At 32.9% G+C, this 19,137-nt stretch overlaps 3 protein-coding genes across 3 annotated transcripts; 2 read left to right on the top strand and 1 right to left on the bottom strand.

Annotated features, from left to right (window-relative positions):
- Positions 1-7,492: 7,492 nt before the first annotated feature.
- On the top strand, positions 7,493-8,846 carry LOC25490380 (heavy metal-associated isoprenylated plant protein 39). Its single transcript, XM_013603795.3, has 3 exons — positions 7,493-7,636; positions 7,809-7,884; positions 8,363-8,846. Exons 1-3 carry the CDS (start codon positions 7,631-7,633, stop codon positions 8,611-8,613), a joined length of 333 nt encoding a protein of 110 aa, XP_013459249.2. The 5' UTR covers positions 7,493-7,630; the 3' UTR covers positions 8,614-8,846.
- Positions 8,847-13,456: 4,610 nt separating this feature from the next.
- LOC25490382 (heavy metal-associated isoprenylated plant protein 39) lies at positions 13,457-15,001 on the top strand. The gene is made up of 3 exons (XM_024778525.2): positions 13,457-13,605; positions 13,782-13,857; positions 14,593-15,001. The coding sequence occupies exons 1-3, from the start codon at positions 13,600-13,602 to the stop codon at positions 14,823-14,825; spliced, it is 315 nt and encodes a 104-aa protein (XP_024634293.1). The 5' UTR covers positions 13,457-13,599; the 3' UTR covers positions 14,826-15,001.
- Positions 15,002-15,959: 958 nt separating this feature from the next.
- On the bottom strand, positions 15,960-16,592 carry LOC112420001 (uncharacterized). The gene has a single exon (XM_024778524.2). The coding sequence runs from the start codon at positions 16,590-16,592 to the stop codon at positions 15,960-15,962; it is 633 nt and encodes a 210-aa protein (XP_024634292.1).
- Positions 16,593-19,137: the final 2,545 nt, after the last annotated feature.

Genomic DNA, 19,137 nt, shown 5'->3' with positions numbered 1-19,137 from the left:
AAGAGGAGAGCATAAATTTGTTTTTTATTATAAATTTCAACCTTCAGATCTTTTTTTTGCCACATGTCACACATTCATAGCCTAAGTTGACTAATATAGTAACTAGTAGCTAATTGGGTAAATGAAAGTGTAACTTGAGTGTGACGTTGAGTAACGCTTATATAGCCAAGGAGTTCGATAACTAACTATGTATTACGCGACATAAATCCTGAACGCCGTTAGAGATGACTATGACTCTAGGATATGATCATGGCGCGCTACTGTGCGGCAAGGGCCACAAGGCTTCATGTGCACCTTCACGGTGCTTCTTTTTGAATAGCATGGACCTTGGCTTTATTGGTTCGTTTGCAATGGGCTTTCTGCTAGTTCGAAATAATAACCATAAAAATGGGTTGAGAAAGAACGAAGAAAATTGCTTTTTCGACAATGAATACTTTCTATTGACACAAGTAAATGACACTTTTACCCCCAGCGGCAGTTAACTGCCGTTAGGCAATGCGCCGACAGTTAACAACCGCTGGAAGCCAGCGGCAGTTAACTGCCGTTGTGTTCGTGATATGAACAAAACAGCATAGGAGTTTCCAAAACTCAATTGTTACGTTTTTTGCTTCAATAGGTGCGAATTTCACAAACCATAAGCCATTCCAAGCCAATTTCAAGCACAAAATTAATTAAGTTTTTCGAATCCAATTGCGTTGCTATTTTGTGATTGATTTGATAGTTTTTTTTGGTTAAATTGCGATTATAGAGGTTTATTAATTTTATGATGTTATGATAGTTTAGGTTGTTTGAATTGTTAGGTTTAGGTTAGAATTGTTTAGATTGTTAGAATTGTAGAATTGTTATGAAATTATGGTAGAATTGTTGTATAATCGTTGCGATTAGTTTAGGTTTGTTATGAAATTTTGTTGTTATGAATTTGTGATAGAATTGTTACGATTTGTTACGGTATAATTTTTAGAATTAGTTTAGGTTTTGATGAATTATTGTAGAATTGTTACGACATGATGTAGGTTTTGATCGCCGATTTGTTTATGTAGATATGTCTCAAAATCAGGGAAACGTTGAGTTGAACAAGAAGAAGGAGGGTGAAAACAAGAAGAAAGAAAAATCGCCGATGACATGGCACGGAATCACATGTGATGGATCTTTCAAAAAGAAGGATTCGAAGGTGCTGGTGTATAATCATTCGAGGTTGAGGAGGAGCGGGAGGACATGCTATTTTGGTCCTCAGCCAAAAGCAGGTGCCCTAGGGACTGTCGAGGACAACCCAATTGACTTGTGTGATGAGGAAGATGATTGAATGTAATGTTTTGTAATATCTAATTGTTTTGGATCTTTTTTTATGGTACATTTTGCTTGACATATTGGTACTTTGAATAAATTTTCGTTTTAAATAATTTCAATTAAAATCGCGTTTTGAATAATTTCGATTAAAGTTGCGTTTTGAATAATTTCGTATTCGAATAAAAACAAATTAAATCTAACGTGAATTCAACTAATTAAAATTGCGTAAAGAATAAATAAATTTGAAAAGTGAATAAATAAGATAATTATTGTTCCATTCAAAACAAAATATATGTTATTACATTGCATTACATTACATTACATTCCATAATGTACCTTCCAACTACAACAATTGTCTTGTCTCTGAATGGGGCAAATTCAAACTTGCTAACCAGCAGGACTCTAGTATTCGATTATCATCTTGAACGCTGGTATTCAAGTGTCAAAAGAATGAGGTGCATTCCTTGACACTTGAATACCAGCGTTCAAGACGCTTATCGAATTCTGGAGTCCTGCCGATTAACAAGTTTGAATTGCCCCATCCAGAGTAAGACAATTGTTGCAGTTGGAATGTGCATTCCAACTCCAACAATTGTCTTGCCTTTGAATGGGGTAAATTCAAACTTGCCAAACAACAGGACTCAAGCATTTTGCCTCGCATTCATGTTTTTCCTTTGAAAAGAATAAATTTTTGTTAGGCTTGCTTTAGATGATGGTATTCAAGTGCCACCGAAATGAGGTTCATTCCTTGACACTTAATACCTTCATCTAAACGAAATGGGCGAAATGCTTGAGTCATGGTCGTTTGACAAGTTTGAATTACCCCATTTCAGAGGTAAGACAATTGTCGAGCGTTGGACGTTTATACCGAACGTGTTCCACCCTCCTTGTGTCTCCGGTGTTGACTCCTTGGTAGAATTCAGTCAGTTCATCCTTGAGACCTCTTAACGTTACACCAAGGCATCAAACCTTCAACCTCTGAGGTTCTCCGCCGTTGAATTGTGCATGAACGTCGATCCACCCGGCCATTGTTTCAAATCTACACAATTAGAAATTAAAACTAATCAATGAAAAACTCATTCAAACACTTGTAGTGAAAATTTGACATAAACTCTAAAAATCCTAAACAAACCCTAAAATTTTTATAAAATTCAAAAATAAAATATAAATTTATGCAATATAACTTTATTATAACATGTATTCATAATATATGTTAATAGCATTTCAGATCTACAACATAACTATATTATAAAAAAATATTCAAACCCTAAAAAATTTATAAAATTCGAAAAAAAATATAAATTCAAGCAATATAACTTCATTATAACAGATATTCATAAGATATGTTAATAACATTTCAGATCTACAACATAACTATATTATAAACAAAAGTTCAAAATTTAATAATTAAACAACAACTAAAATTATAAACATATAAACACATATACTAACTAAAATGTATGACAATAGCATAAGTGATAACTTACTTGTGATTTAGTGGAAGAAATTTTGGATGATTTGGTAGAATTTTTTTAGAGAGAGTGAGTGAAAATTTGAGAGAAAGATGGTGAAAATGATGGCGTGAGTGAGTGTCTGGCTACTAACTTGGATATTTCACGAACACAATGACAGTTAACTGCCGCTGGAAGGCCAGCGGTTGTTAGCTGCCAGTGCATTGCCTAACGGCAGTTAACCGCCGTTGGGAGTAAAAGCGTCATTTACTTGTGTCAATAGAAAGTATTCTATGTCAGAAAAGCAATTTTCAAAAACGAATGGGAAAGGCACAGATTGAGATTTGGAGGATTGTTATTTCTACTTACTATCGATCACCCTGAATGAAGGTAAGATCTTTAAATGTATTTATTATGTGAAAATAATAGATTCTAAAATCTTTCAAATCATGATAGTTTTCTTGAATGCAAACATGAATCAGATAGTTATAATTTACAATGTGGTTTTCAAAAATTAAACTACCCACCACTAAAAGAGAGATGGAGAGACATGGTATCTTTACACAAAACTTGAAGACATAAGATATATGAGTCACACCCTTATACAATCAGCATTTATCCCATTATTTTTTTGGGTCATGTTAACTTATGCCCTTAGGGCACAAGTTAAGGAGTTTAAAATTGAAATTAAAAAAAAATTATATTGAAAGTATAACTTTTGAAACATTTAAGATATTGAATGCACAAGTTTCAAGAAAAACTTTCTACATTTGACTTCTTAACTTATGCACAAAGGGCATAAGTTAACCTTTCCCTTGTTTTTAACAGATTTTTGACAAACCACTCACACTTAAACATAATAGAGAATTGTTGTTGACACATTTGGTTAGGCTGAGAAACACGAGTAAAATACGTTTTTGCCCCTTCGGCAGTTAACTGCCGAGGAATTAAAAATATGGTTGCAGTTAACTGCCGAGGATAACCTCGGTAGTTTACTGCCGCCGGTTTAATTTTTCCTCGATAGTTAACTGCTGTGTCGTCCTAAAGCCAATAAATGGCAGAACCTCTTGAGGCAGAACCTGTTACATGTGTTTTTACACATTGTTTCAATGCCAAATCATAAAGTCAATCAAAGAAAATTACCAACATAATTGAAATTAAAAATATGATACGGAAACGAACAATTGTCATATAAAAAGGTCATTGAAATACAAACAAAGTAACAAATGTCATTAAAATACAACAGAACGAACAAAATGTCATGAAAATATACACCAAGTCCTAAAAATCTATCCTAAACATAAAATACTACTACTCCTGGTCCTGTTGATGCTGCTGGTGCCTCCTCCTCGGCCTTTGGCCTCGCTTCCTAGTCAAGATCGCCGCGATCTGCTCCCTAACATGGGTCATGACCTGAAACCACTGCTGAGGACTCATGACCTCCTCCTGTCCTATCTGCGCATCAGCGTAGGCAACAACGGCACTAACCATGTCATAGGTGTTAGGCGAGCTTCACGCCTCATACAGACAGGTAGGCGGTCCATCACAGATCCACTGGAGGTAAGTATTACATCATCATAATCCACATAACAGTTAGACATGATTGTTAGTGGATTATGTACCAGAGATTGTTATTATGCATGGATGTAGAAAAATCCTCCTTTGATCTCAGGTGTTTTGTTCTTCATTTTGGGTTTGTTTTCAAGAAAAATGATTTTTTTTTTTTTTTTTAGTTCAGATTGTCATGTTTGTCGTTGCGATCCTGTTTTTGCATTTGATGCATTTTTTTCATAATCTAGATAAATGCATGCATGTGGATTATAGTAGATGTCATGATTATTAAATTTTAGGTGATGGTAGAGTTGTGACACAGTTGTTATTTTAGCTTTTGACGATCATGTTTTTGCATTTGATGCATTTTTTCCATGGTCTAAATAAATGCATGCATGTGGGTTATAGTAGAGGTCATGATGATTGAATTTTAACTCATGGTAAGGTTTTTACGCAATTGTTACTTTAGCTTCTGGTACTATAGTTAAAAAAAATTGATGCATGTGGGTTATTATATTGGTATATCATGATTGATGTCATTATTTTCGTGATTCAATTGTGGGTGGTGTTAAAGATTTAATACAACTAATATTTTAACACGTGACGTTAAATTTCCAAGTTGATGATAAAGAACCTTGATTTGTTGTTTGATTTTGTGAGTATTCCTAAAGCTGTAACAATTTTCATATTTGGTTTATTCTTTCTTATATCATTGAGCCGTACGAAAGTTGATTTGTGTAAATTTATTTTGGTCATATCATTGAGGTCCAGAAAGTTGATGATACAGAAATTTGTGCATTTATGATCAGGTTGATTTGATATACAAAAATTAATCACACTGAAATATGTTAGCTTCTTTCGATATCAGAATGAACAAAGGGAATAAAATTAACTGATGTATTGTTGTATTTCTATATAGCGCTTTCAATGTTAAGGGATTATGACTACATTAAAAATCTCAAAAAGGATTTGGACATTTGGAAAATAGGATTTAGAGTGCTTGATCTTGGATTGTGACTGGTTGTAATGAGAATCAACATATGGAGCTCATTATTTATGATGCAAAGGTTAGAGGAGTTAGTTAAGATTTGTTGTAATTTCCTTTATGACTTATTATACTTTGTATAATTATCATGTGTGTAATAATGACATTGCATTTTCCTTCAAAAAAAAAAAAAAAAGACATTGCATTTAAGCCCGTTGACCATCCCTTTAAGGTTGTTTTTGGTTCTGGTACAAAGGTGCCGATGTCATTTAAGGAAATTCAAGATGGAAATTCAAAACTGACGTTTTATATGGTATAGTTATGTGCTTTAATTTATTTATGTGTTTTCTCCGATTATAAGGTTATTATAGATATACATTTTTTTTTAAGAAATCGTCGGGTTTCTTCATAATTTGTGTTAGGATACATACCGCATCACTCTTGGGAAAACAACTGAATTCAATCCTAACCAGTTTGGGTGACATTATGATAGCTGCACCAAATATCCGAAGGCATCAAAGTCAAATGGTGCTAGCTATAGATGTACATGCGGGAGTGATGCTTAATTTCCATTTGTTTCAACAATGTTAATTGGTCAACGGGGTACATATAATCCACATGCATGGATTTATATGGACTTTATAGGAAGCTGAGGATAAATTACAAGTCATGGTACATTTTCTTTAGCTTAAAATCAGTTACGTTACCTTCATTTTATAAATTATATATAACTATATTCGCAGACATTTTATCCATGTTAATGTGCATTAGACTAATATTGCAGTCATTTCCCTTTTTAGCATTTTGAAAACGAGGTGTGAAGAAAAAATCTGAAAGGAAAGCGCAAAACAATCAACCTAATTGATGACCAGACATAAAGAAAATATAAGTGTCGCAGCATTACCGCCGAAAGAGCAAGCTATGAAAAATACTTGGGTGGACAGTGGTTCACTAAAAAAATCACCGAAGAACTTGCACGTTCGAGTTGTTCCAAAGTAGACCTTTACTGCTGAACTATTTGACCTTCTACTATTTTGGCGTATCGCTTGGATTGTAATCCTAAACTATCTTGACCTTGAGATGTCATTTGTTTTGTTCATTTTGTCTTATGTAAATATTGGTAAAAATCACTTTTTGGTTAGTCTATGACACTGACAGACTCTTTTATAAACCTAATTATTATGTAACATTAATCTGCATGGTTGCTTCATTGGTTCCAATTAGTATCATGTTAATTATAATGTTGTTTTCCTAATCTCTTGAACAAAATAGAACATGTTCTTTTCCTACAACAAAGCTTTATAATGCTTTGGTAAATATTTTAGAATGGTACATATAGCTGAAATTTGTGCAATATGCTTGCTTGATTTTCACATTTATGAAGGACAACAATTTCTTAGAGAGGTGCAGTTATTTCCCTTAATTTGCTCATTTCTCCTTTATAACAAAGATTTTCAAAAATACAATATTCGACCCAAGCAGGGGTGGCCCTGAGGGAAGGCTTGAGGGGCGGAATTCCAGGGCACCACTTTTTTAGGGCACCAAAATTATTATTTTTATTTAGTAGTTAGTAATATATATATATATATATATCTTTAATTCGCTTTGATTAATTCAATTGAAAAAATATTTTTAGATAACTTTGATTATAAATGAATATTTTGCAACAAAAAATGCAATAAAAATATTTAAATAATTAAAAGGGTACAATTTATAGTTTCGTCCAGGGCACCAAAAATCTTAAGGCCGGCCCTGAACCCAAGCTCACGGGTTTTTAACTAGTTTCTAATCAAATCTATACAATTTAGTCATCTCATAGTATCATTTATTTATGTTAATCATGGTAAGCTGCTAATGCACAATGAAATCTTACATGAAAGCTCTCAACGAAGCTTGTTTTTTATTTTTCTATTTTCTATCCAACCAATTTATTGTATTTTACTATTTCCCACCTAACAAACAAAATAGGATCTCTAACTCAAAGCGTGTGTTTCATTTGTTTATGATACTATGAGATGCAGCCACGAAGCAAAAAGTAATTAAACAACTTCAATGATTGCAAAACTTTTACTATTATTTGACCGATTCACTCTTTTGTACGTTGTGAAGGATTCAAACTAACATTCACACGGTTACTAATACTTTTGAAGAAAAACAAACATTTTTTCAATTGACTAGTTGACTTGACGGTCTTTAAAGTCTTCCTATCAACCTTATATATATAGTTACCAATTCTCATCTTTACTTCATCACCACTTCATTGCTAAAAAACACTTCACTCAAAACTTGCTCCTCTATAATTCCTTTGCACTTGTCATCTATAATTCTTAATCAGCTCGCACAAACTCCAACAACTATGAAGGTCAGAATTTGAATCTTGAAATTCTTTTTTCTTCTTCATTTTTCTCATTTAATTTACTATGTTTTCATGCATGAATTATGTTGTTGTTGTCCCTTTTTTGCATCCTTTTATATTTTAGAATGGTAGTAATAATTGCTGGATTTTAATTCTTTGATTTACTTTTTTTTAACAGAAAGTGTTGTTGAAAGTGGACTTTTATAATGATAGAATCAAGCAAAAAGTTATGAAGACAGCATCTAGCCTTCCAGGTATATATATATTGAATTTCATATATCATATAAGTACCACTGCTATGTAATGTGGCTAAATTATATGACTAGTAAGTTACAAATGGAAATGACCAAAAATTTTTAGTGGTGGTTAACTACCGTTGACATACAATTAGAAAATCGGCAACTAAACATATCAAATGTTGCGGTAATCTTTTATCATCTTCACTTACGATACCATCATGATTGATTTTAATTTTTGAAGATATAATATGACTCTAAGTTACATTAATTTGATAAGGTCCATTTCTAACACAATCTAACTTTATTAAAAAAAAATTAAATAAGGCAAAATTATTATTAATATCGATGACAGTCACAGTTATTTTACAACTATTTCAAATAGTATTTGAACTTCGTCATTCAAGAATGAAAACAAATTTAATTTGACCTTTGTGTAAATAAAAAGACAAACCATCTAACACAAATGATTCATTTTTTTCTTATTATTTTGCAGGGGTTGAATCATTATCAATAGACTCGAAAGAGAAGAAATTGACAGTATCTGGGGATATTGATCCAGTAAAGGTAGTGTGCAAGCTAAGAAAGTTGTGTCAAACTGAAATAGTATCGATTGGACCTCTAAAAGATGAGAAGAAGGATTCAACAAATACAAATGAAATTATTCCACTTCAACACTTTGGAACCTATCCATTTTATTATCAGATGACCCCACCACAATATTTTCAAAATTACTACTACGTTTGATGTGCATAATAAGAAAAGAATCTTTTATTGAGTTTGATAAAATACATATTGTGTTTTCCTTGAATTTTATTTCTACTTTATATGACCTAGAATTGGATTATGCTTGTCTTCCTTCCAAATCATGATATTAATAAGATAAAATATATGTAGTGTTTGAAACATGTAAGTCCAAGCGGTGCTTCAATTTTTTACTAATGAGTAACTTGGTCAATACATCAACTATATTTTCTAAAGTATGAACTTTTTCATGTAATATCTATCAAGGTGTAAGTAAATCTCTAATGTGTGATACCTCACATCAATATGTTTGGTTTGGGTATCCACACACCTCAATGTTTGCCAAATAAATGGCACATTGACTTTCCCTAAAAAAAAAATGGCACATTGACTATCACATTACAATCAAACTCCACATTGTTTAATAACACCCAATTTTCTCGCCCTTTGCCTCGCTTGTATTTATATACAAGTTATACTCAACATAAATGATAAACCATTTACAATATCATTAATTAATTTTAACAAAAGAATTTAAAAAAATATCATTTGAAAAATATAAAGCATGTATCTAATTGTGTCATACATGTCACACATCCATAACTTAAATGGACTAAATAGAAAAGGGTATGCTCCATTTACCTAATGCTCAATTTAGGTTATAGATGTGTGACATGTGGCAAAAAAAATCTTAACATTGAGATGTATAATAAAAAACAAATATTTATTTAATAAAAAAAAGTAACAAAACAAAACGTGTCCTTCTGCTCCCCTTCCTCTCATTGCCATAAACCTCCACCTGCTGCCGTTCGTCGCCGTTGATCACCTTATTAACAACATCTCCCCTCTTCCTCTCATCGTCGTCATGTTGCCGTCGTTTCAAACCATTTCTGCTGATGTTATTTATTCTCAAAACTACAATTCTTTGTTGTTTCAATTCTGATTTGGTTTCTTTGATGGTTTTTAGGTTGACAGTTGGATTATTTAAGGAGATAATCATCCAACGAAATATGTACCATGACATGCTTTTAAGCTAAAGAAATCCGTCACTAATTTCCATCGCTAATTTTGCTTTTTCTAGTAGATGACTTAGAGATTTTTATAAAGCTTTCAATAATGAGCAAAGTTGCTGGTATATATAGCAAACCAATGTGAAGGAAAAACATGCCACAAGCGATCAATACATATTACTTTCAAGCAACGTGCTACCAATTTTGTGATAAGAGTAAACATTAACAGTAGCAAGTCTAGCAAGTTCTTCATTACTGCAAATAAATTTCCAATCAAAATCAAGGTCAGAAGGCCTGTACTTTCGAAGATCAAGTTATTGACCACAAATGCAAGTTCATCAATGCCGCAATAGCTTAAACGAAGCTTTTTCATGACTGTAGCTGCCAAGGGTCCAAGTTCAACTGCATTTCTGCATCCAATCCCATGATGCTTCTCCAAGTTAACAAAATTTTCCTTAATTCCGCAGCCCACGAAGGTATAATTTGGTTGACAAAGAAAATTAAGCAGAGAAAGGGGAACATCCTTATGCCGACAATGTAACTCAATAATAAGACATGAATGTCCATCACAAAGTTGAAGAGTTCCCGGTTTGGTCTGGGAATTGGTTTCATCATGATCATTTACCGATAATTTTACGCCACTCGGTATCAAATCCGATCACCTTGGTTACATAATTGTCTGTAGGGTGTAAGAAAGACGACATATGTTTGTCAATCACTTTCTTTTGATTTGTAATAGTGGTTTTGATTTCCATTCCATTTAGCTCAAACGATAGAACTTTGGTGTCATACATGATGTTCTCTGCTTCACAAAATAGGGATGCCACGGTTATTTATAGGGATAAGCGTGTGTGACATTTGATCAGTAGTATAATTCCAAAAACACCTTCCAAACCATTAAAACACCTCTCCAGATAACCATCAAACCTACCAAAAACCCACGTAACCGCACCTTAAACAAACCACACCAGCTAACATCCGTGTATTTGAAAACCAAGAAAACCCACAAAAAGCATAACCACCACAAGCACCACCACCAAAACTACCATTAACCACCAGTAATCCTCACCAAAAACCAGCATCAGCAATCACGAAAACCAATAAACCCCATTGACCCTCTCCTCAGCCACCACCTCACACCCCTAGCCACCACACAACCACCACGAAAACAGCTACGACGTTTTCGATGCTCTCTATCACCACTTCATCACCACCAACAAATAAATCCACCACCACACTGCAGATCCACCACCACACCACAACAAGTCAGACTCTTCTCTCCACCGATCCACGAAAACAGCATAGTCGACACCACTGCAAAACCACCACGTCATCACGAAAACAACAACGAAAACAGCTACGACGTTTTCGATGCTCTCTATCACCACTTCATCACCACCAACAAATAAATCCACCACCACACCGCAGATCCACCACCACACCACAACAAGTCAGACTCTTCTCTCCACCGATCCACCAAAACAGCATAGTCGACACCACTGCAAAACCACCACGTCATCATCACCTTCACCTTCTATCATCGTCAAAATCATGCCATACTCCACCACAACACACAAACAGAAAATAAAACACGCAACAATTCTAAACGAAAAAGTCTCTGCCATTTCGAATAGGAACAAAAACAACCAAAACACACAAGACCATCGGAGAACAGATCTGGCGTTTAGAGGTGGTGCGGAGGACTGGTGTCACTCGTCGCACCACCACCCTGAGCGGCTACATCTTGCAAATTGAGGGTTTGGATTTGGGTGGAAGAAGGTGTAAGCGGCGACTGTTTGTTAGAGAGATGCGAGATGTGAGAGCTAGGTTTTTTATAATTTGGGACGGAGGGAGTAGTGTTTTAAGATTATACTCCCTTCGTCCCTATATATAATCCCATTTTGCTTTTTTCACATTTCTTAAGAAAAATTGTTAGTGTAATTAATGTGTCTATTTTGCGTGTTAATATTACCAAATTGTATTTTGTTTGTATGTGTATTAAATTTGACTTTTCATATTTCAAGATAAGTTAGTAGTATATTAATTAGGGGTATGTTTAGAAAAAAAATAATAAATGCATCTAGTAATTTGAAAAAGGGTTTACATTTAAGGACAAATTTTTAATCAAATAGATGTTTACATATACGGACGAAGGGAGTATAACGGTAAAAATGTAAATTAATTTTAGAGTAAATTACACTCATCTCCCTTCAAAGATGTTTCAATTACACTCCTCACTCCTCTTATGTTAAAATATCCACTCGTCTTTCTTGAAAAGTAAAATGTATATTCTTCTCCCTTACAAGATGCCTGAATTACCACCAGCACCCTTAATAATTAAATATGCATTACACTTTAATCTATTTTAACATAAATAAATATTTTTATGATATATATTAATTTTGAACCACCATTAAAGAAAAATTAATTCATTTCTTTATAATTTAAATGTCAATGATAATTAAATTTAAATATTTTTCTATTGATTTTATAATTTAGAGTATAAAATTAACTTTTAAATAACCATGCTTTATTTACTTTAGTAATTTTTCACATATTTTAATTTTATTTTGAGTTGTTTCATATTTTATAATAAGGTTTAAAACTACATGTTAATGAAATTATGAATAAAAAATATCGTAAAATATGCATTCAATTTTTTATTATATTAAAATAAACCCGCAATACTATTTTTTTTCGAAGTGTGTTGTTTATTTTTTTTTGCTAGATTATATTAAAATAAAATAAAAAAATTAATTGAGTAAAGTGTAGATTTTAACATAAGAGGGGAGGAGAATGTAATTCAAGCTTCTCTTAGGGGATGGGAGTGAAAAGTTTTCTAATATATTATACTATTTGATATCCACTAATCATGAACAAGCACCCGCATTTTCTTGAGCCCGTTCTCACATGCTTCGGTTTTTTTTTCCGGCACTTTGTAAGCTCCACTCCTTTCACACACTAGGCGGAACATTGGATTGATCAAGCTTGATTTTTGTGTAACAATTGTAAATCCCGCCTTGTTTGTTTGACGACGCGCCCACTCAAGCAATTCATCTCTATCTTTCAACTTAACGTCGTCTGAAAAAAAACCTAGCCGTGTCGACCTCATGTGGGCTTGAAGTGGGAGGACACCGGAGCCGCCAACATACTTTGAAGCTTCAACATGGACGAAAGCTCCATCAATGTTTGGTTTCGCTTCAACCTTAGGCGGTTTGACATCTCCGGAAATTTCGACAAAATTTTGTTTTGTCTCTCCCGGAACATCTTCCGCGTTCTCTACCATTACTACAATTATACAACACATAAATATGAATTAACAACGAACTAATACATAAACATCAATGCCATAAAAAATATTGAATTTTGAGATTGAATGGAGGTGGAAATGAAGTTGATGAAGAAAATAGTATGTAGAGGGAGCAAGTGGTTGTTTCAGTTAACTGCCGAGGGGGCAAAATCGTATTTTCCTGATATGGCACGACCATGTCAAATATGGGAATAGCAATTCTCTTTCTCACCTAACAACGTACAAGCTCTAACTCTAAGCGCGTGTTTCATTTATTTATGATACTATGAGATGCTGCCACGAAGCAAAAAGTAAACAACTTTTAATCAAAAACCCTTCAATGATTGCAAAACTTTTACTATTATTATTTGACTGATTCCCTCTTTTGTTGTGTAGGAACTTTCTTGATGATTCAAAACCAACGTTCACACGGTTATTAAAAAATGATATGCTACCAAAATATACTTTTCAAGAAAAAACAATATTTTTTCAATTGACTAGTTGACTTGATGATCTTTTCAAGTCTTCCTATCTACCTTATATAAATAGACCAATTCTCATCCTTACTACATCACCACTTCATTGCTAGAAAAATCACTTCACTCAAAATTTCATCAACTTACTCCTATTCTTATTCCTTTGCATTTGTCATCGATAATTCTTAGTTAGCTCGCACGAACTTCAACAATTATGAAGGTCAGAATTTGAATTGTGAAATCCATTTTTCTTCTTCACTTTTCTCATTTAATTTATTATATTTTCATGCATGAATAATGTTGTTGTTGTCCCTTTTTTGCTGGTATGTCCTTTCATATTTTAGAATGGAAGTAATTAATTGCTGGGTTTTAATTCTTTAATTTACTTTTTAACAGAAAGTAGTGTTGAAGGTGGACTTTTATAATGATAGAATCAAGCAAAAAGTTATGAAGACAGTATCTAGCCTTTCAGGTACATATTAAATTTAATATTATAAGTACTACTACTGTTTAATGTGGCTAAATTACATGACTTATAAGTTGTATGCATGAATAAGACACTTATTTTAATATCCTGAAATAAACTTTAGATACTATTTATCGGATTCAAGAGTTTGGTAGAAACTATTTGGGGTTGGCCTAGTGGTTGGTTTGAGATCTTGGAGTTTTCTCCTCCAAAGATTTCAGGTTTGATTTCCTCTGGTGTCAATTTTGGTGGGCTAAGTCCATACAGAGCTTGCTCTGTCTTTAAATGGGTCCTCCGCAAATGATTCGTGAGATTATTCCCCTCGGATTAGTCGATTCTTGGATCGGATACTGAGTTTTCAAAAACAAAAGAAAAAGAGTTTGGTAGAGAAATTCACACAACAAGCGTGGATAAGAGAGATATAGTGGGATTGATTGTGCAACTAAACATATCAAATGTTCTCGTAATCTTTCACCATCTCCACTTACAATACCATTTTGATTGATTTTAATTTTTGAAGACATAAGATGGCTCTAACTTAAATTAATTTGATAAGGTCTATTAATATTGCAATCTAACTTTATTTTTAAAAAAAAAAAACTTAAATAGTTATTTTACAACTATTTCAAATAGTATTGAACTCCGTTGTTTGAGAATGAAATCTAATTTTATTTTATTTTTGTCTAAATAAAAAGACAAACCATATAACATGAAAGATTCATTTTTATTTTTATTTTGCAGGGGTTGAATCAATATCAATAGACTCGAAAGAGAAGAAATTAACATTATCGGGGGATATCGATCCAATAAAGGCAGTATGCGAGTTAAGAAAGTTGTGTCAAACTGAAGTAGTTTCGATTGGACCTCTAAAAGAGGAGAAGAAAGAGTCAACAATCACACATGAAGTTATTCCACTTCAATACTTTCCAACCTATCCATTTTATTATCAGATGACCCCATCACAATATTTTTGAGATTACTACTATGTTTGATGTGCATAGTAAAAAAAGAATCCCAATGGCTATGCTAGTATATTAGTATATTTGATAAACTTTTTTTTATTTGAATATCTGCTAAATTTAAGAGCAACATAGAGTTTGACAAAATACATCTTGTATTTTCCTTGAATTTTATTTTTACTTTTTTATGATCTAGAACTAGATTTTCTTTTTCTTCCTTTCAAAGCATGCAAAAACATCACAAGAAATTGATCTCACCATCAACTATTTCTAATCACAAGAAACATAAAAAAAAATATATTAATAAGATAAAATATATATAGTGCTTGAAACATGCAAGTTCAAGCAGTGCTTCAATTTGTTAGTAATGACTAACTTGGTCAATACATCAGCTACTTTTTAACTGATCTATATCCAGATGCACGTAACTTTAACTTGTGATACCTCGCATCAATATGTTTGCTTTTGGCTACATATGTCTCATTGTTTGCTAAATAAATGGCACATCACGGGGTGCTAACTTAATTGGGATGTCGGTGTTGTCTCCTGATGTCTGTCTCTCTCCTTGCTTAGCAAAAAAAAATAAAAATGGCACATTGACTATAACATTGTAATCGAACTCCACCTTATTTAACATTCAATTTTCTCGCCCCTTGTCTCTCTTTTGTGTCTATATAGTATAAGCCATACTCAACACAATATCATTAATTAATTTTAACAAAAGCATTTCCCTTTCAAAAATTATCATTTGAAAAATATAAAGCATGTATCTAATTGTATCATAAGAAAGTGAATGAATACAGTAACTAGTAGTTACCATACCATCTTGAAAGTGTGCATGTTTTTGTTCCATGGCTTGCAATAAGTGGTGAGGCAAATTCCTATTAGCAATAATTTCTTAAAATTGATCGCAAATTAGTAGTTACCATACCATCTTGAAAGAATTCCTATTTAAGAACTTCATGCGATCAATTTTAACAAATGTTGGGCAAAGCAAGAATAAGAAACAAAAAAAGTTATAACATCAAGAAAATATTAAAAAAATAACAATATACTATTAATTAGAGATTTCCATAAAGCTTTCAACAATTAGCAAAATTGCTGGTATATATAGCAAACCAATGTGAAGGAAAAACAAGCCATGTGCGATCAATACATATTACTTTCAAGCAACGTGCTACCAATTTTGTGATAAGAATAAACATTAACAGTAGCAAGTCTAGCAAGTTCTTCATCACTGCAAATAAATTGCCAATCAAAATCAAGGTCAGAAGGCCGGTACTTGCGAAGATCAAGTTTATTGACCACAAATGCAAGTTCATCAACGCCGCAATAGCTTAAACGAGGCATTTTCATAAGTTTAGCAGCCAATGGTCCAAGTTCAACTGCATTTCTGCTTCCAATCCCATGATGCTTCTCCAAGTTAATAAAATTGTCTTTAATTCCGCAGCCCACGAAGGTATAATTTGGTTGACGAAGAAAATTAAGCAGTGAAAGGGGAAGATTATAATCCCGAAAGCAATAATGTAACTCAATAATAAGACACGAATGTCCATCACAAAGTTGAATAGTTCCCGGTTTGGTCCGGGAATTGGTTCCATCTTGATCCTTATCGATAATTTTACGCCACTCAGTATCAAATCCGATCACCTTGGTTCCATGATTGTCTGTAGGGCGTAAGAAAGACGATATATGTTCGTCAATCACTTTCTTTTGATCTGTAATGGTGGTTTTGATTTCCATTCCATTTAGCTCAAACGATAGAACTTTGGTGTCATGCATGAGGTATTCTGCTTCATAACATAGGGATGCCACGGTTATTTATAAGGATAGGCGTTTGTGATATTTAATCAGTAGTATAATCTCAAAAGCCACATTGATTTGATTTTGATGTAGAAAGCTGGATAGATATTCCATCTCGTAAATTGCATTTGTTCATTCATATTTGGTTAGATAGGAAATGTAACTTCCTTCGGGAATATACTACGTTAGTAGTTTAAACTTCCAATATTCGAACCTTTACGGTTATCTTTGGCAGTCAAACGGGTGCCTATTTATTTTTAGTTTTTTATGGTTTTCGCATCGGTTTCCGACCAATCAAAGGTGGACGACTAATCTGGCTCATGTTTTAAGCACAAAAATTTGTTTTAAAATGAATGTCATTTTCAATTTCCAATGCAATAATAACTTTTTCTTTTCAATTGTACCCTTCAATTAATACAATGTTACACTACTTCCAAAGTATTATTTTTTCTTTAATTAATAACAAATCAATAGTTGATTAGGATAATTTGATAAAATTGTTATGGTATTTGACTACTTTATTCTATTTCTTAATATATGTACAACTGATTAAAGCGACACTCATTTTAAAACGAATGAAATACTAACTTCCAACAATGTTAATGACATTTTACTTTTCAACATTATTTTAACGCTCGGTGAAACCTTTTTTTTATACTACAGTGTTTTAAGATTATACTCCCTCCGTCTCTATATATAATCCACTTTTGTTTTTTTTCACATTTTTTAAAAAAAGTTGTTAGTGTAATTAATGTGTCTATTTTGTGTGTTAATACTATCAAATTGTCATTTATTTATATGTATATCTAATCTAATCTAACTTATTTCTAATCCTAGTTAACACTCCAATTATCACTCCAAAACCCTAATCCTAAAGTTTTAGGCGCCAACTAATTATGGCCCTTGGATTGATCCAGCCCTTTATATCAAACTTTGTGAAAAGCGTGCATAGTTCCAATGTTTGCATTGTTAATTCCAATGTTTTGGTTACCAATGTAATGCATATAGTAAAACAACAACCTCTCCAACCCACCCTCTTCATCGTCGCTTTCTCTCCTCCCTCTCTTTTCCTCTTCCACAAATTCTCACTCAAGCCTTTCAGCTCTGACCATTTCCTCACAACCAAGCCTTTCAGCTCCGCCGCTGCTGTCTTTGATTCCAACCCAACACTTTCTTCTTGCTCAAATCAGAATCGTTGATATTCTCTTTCTCTTTTCTCTTCATCAATGGGTCTTCCAATTATGGGTTTTCCCTTTTCAGCATCATCTTCAATCTTAATTCCTATCAATTGACTATTCAAATCAGATCTCAAAGTTTCTGAGAAGAAAGAGAATACGCCTGCTAATGTAATTGGATTTCCGATGAATGACTTTCCTATAATCACGTTTTTCAGGTAAGCAATTGTAAACGGTTAATTTCTTGCTCACACTTTCATCTTCGTCACTCTATTCTCACGCCTCCATAAATCAAAATCGATTTACCCTTCAATTTTCCTCTGAAAGTTGATTTTTATGTTTATCTCTGTAAAAAAATAACTTTGTTCTTTGAATATCAAATACTCAATTACAAATTTGTATATCAAAAAACTACGTAGATTCAATTGAATATCTTCGCACTTCAACGATATCCTTCTATTATTATATGAGTTTCAGAAAATTTTAGGAGCAATTAATTACTTATTTTTGTAATTTCTGCTTTAGCTTAGATATTCAACACCATTTTTGTTTGATTTGCAGCCGTTGGCAGGCTTTGTTATGGTAGAGGTCCTTAAGCAACTTTTTTCTCAACTGTTTGTCCCATACTCATCTGTGCTCTCACATTATCATCTTTGTTTACTAATAAAACTATTCCATTAGTTTAACTTTTGATTCTTCTCTTAACTTATTCACTAATGTATTTAGTTTATGTATTTTTATATGCACTTTATGTATTCATTTTATTTTGATTAATATAGTCATTTTTTGATGCGTAGCTTCAATTGGGATATGTTGGGTGTGATTTTCATTTGTACACTTTATAGATACATAACTCTTCTCTATCAATAATTTATTAGTTCGGATTGTTCCAATGATGATTTTTTATTTTTTTTATTTTCATCTATCGGTTTTAACGGATTGCATTTTTTGTTTTCAGTCTGTTGTCATATTTCAGTCTGTCGTCAAATTAGATCCACATGTTATGCAAGAGGAACTTTCATTTAGTTCGGGTTGAAACTGTAATAAGGACAGCCACATGTGTCTCTAATTAAAACAGAAAATGACGAGACTCTAATAAGGACAACCACATGGTATGCAAGAGAAACTTTCATACAGTTAGAGGAGTATTAAGTTTGAGATTAGTATCTAGATTGTCAAACTTACTCTTTATATTAAACCAACTCAAATAGTTTTAAGCTTTATTTTTAGAAACATTGGGATGAATTTGTTATTTGATCTATGATGACTCATATTGGGTGCTCCTCCACTACTCAGGAGTATTAGCTATTAATTAATGTTCAAAGCAAAACTGAAAAAAAGTTTAATTC

Source organism: Medicago truncatula, chromosome 7 (genome assembly GCF_003473485.1).
Source record: "Medicago truncatula cultivar Jemalong A17 chromosome 7, MtrunA17r5.0-ANR, whole genome shotgun sequence".
Classification (NCBI taxonomy): Eukaryota; Viridiplantae; Streptophyta; class Magnoliopsida; order Fabales; family Fabaceae; genus Medicago; species Medicago truncatula.
This window is presented reverse-complemented; position numbering and strand designations above follow the sequence as displayed.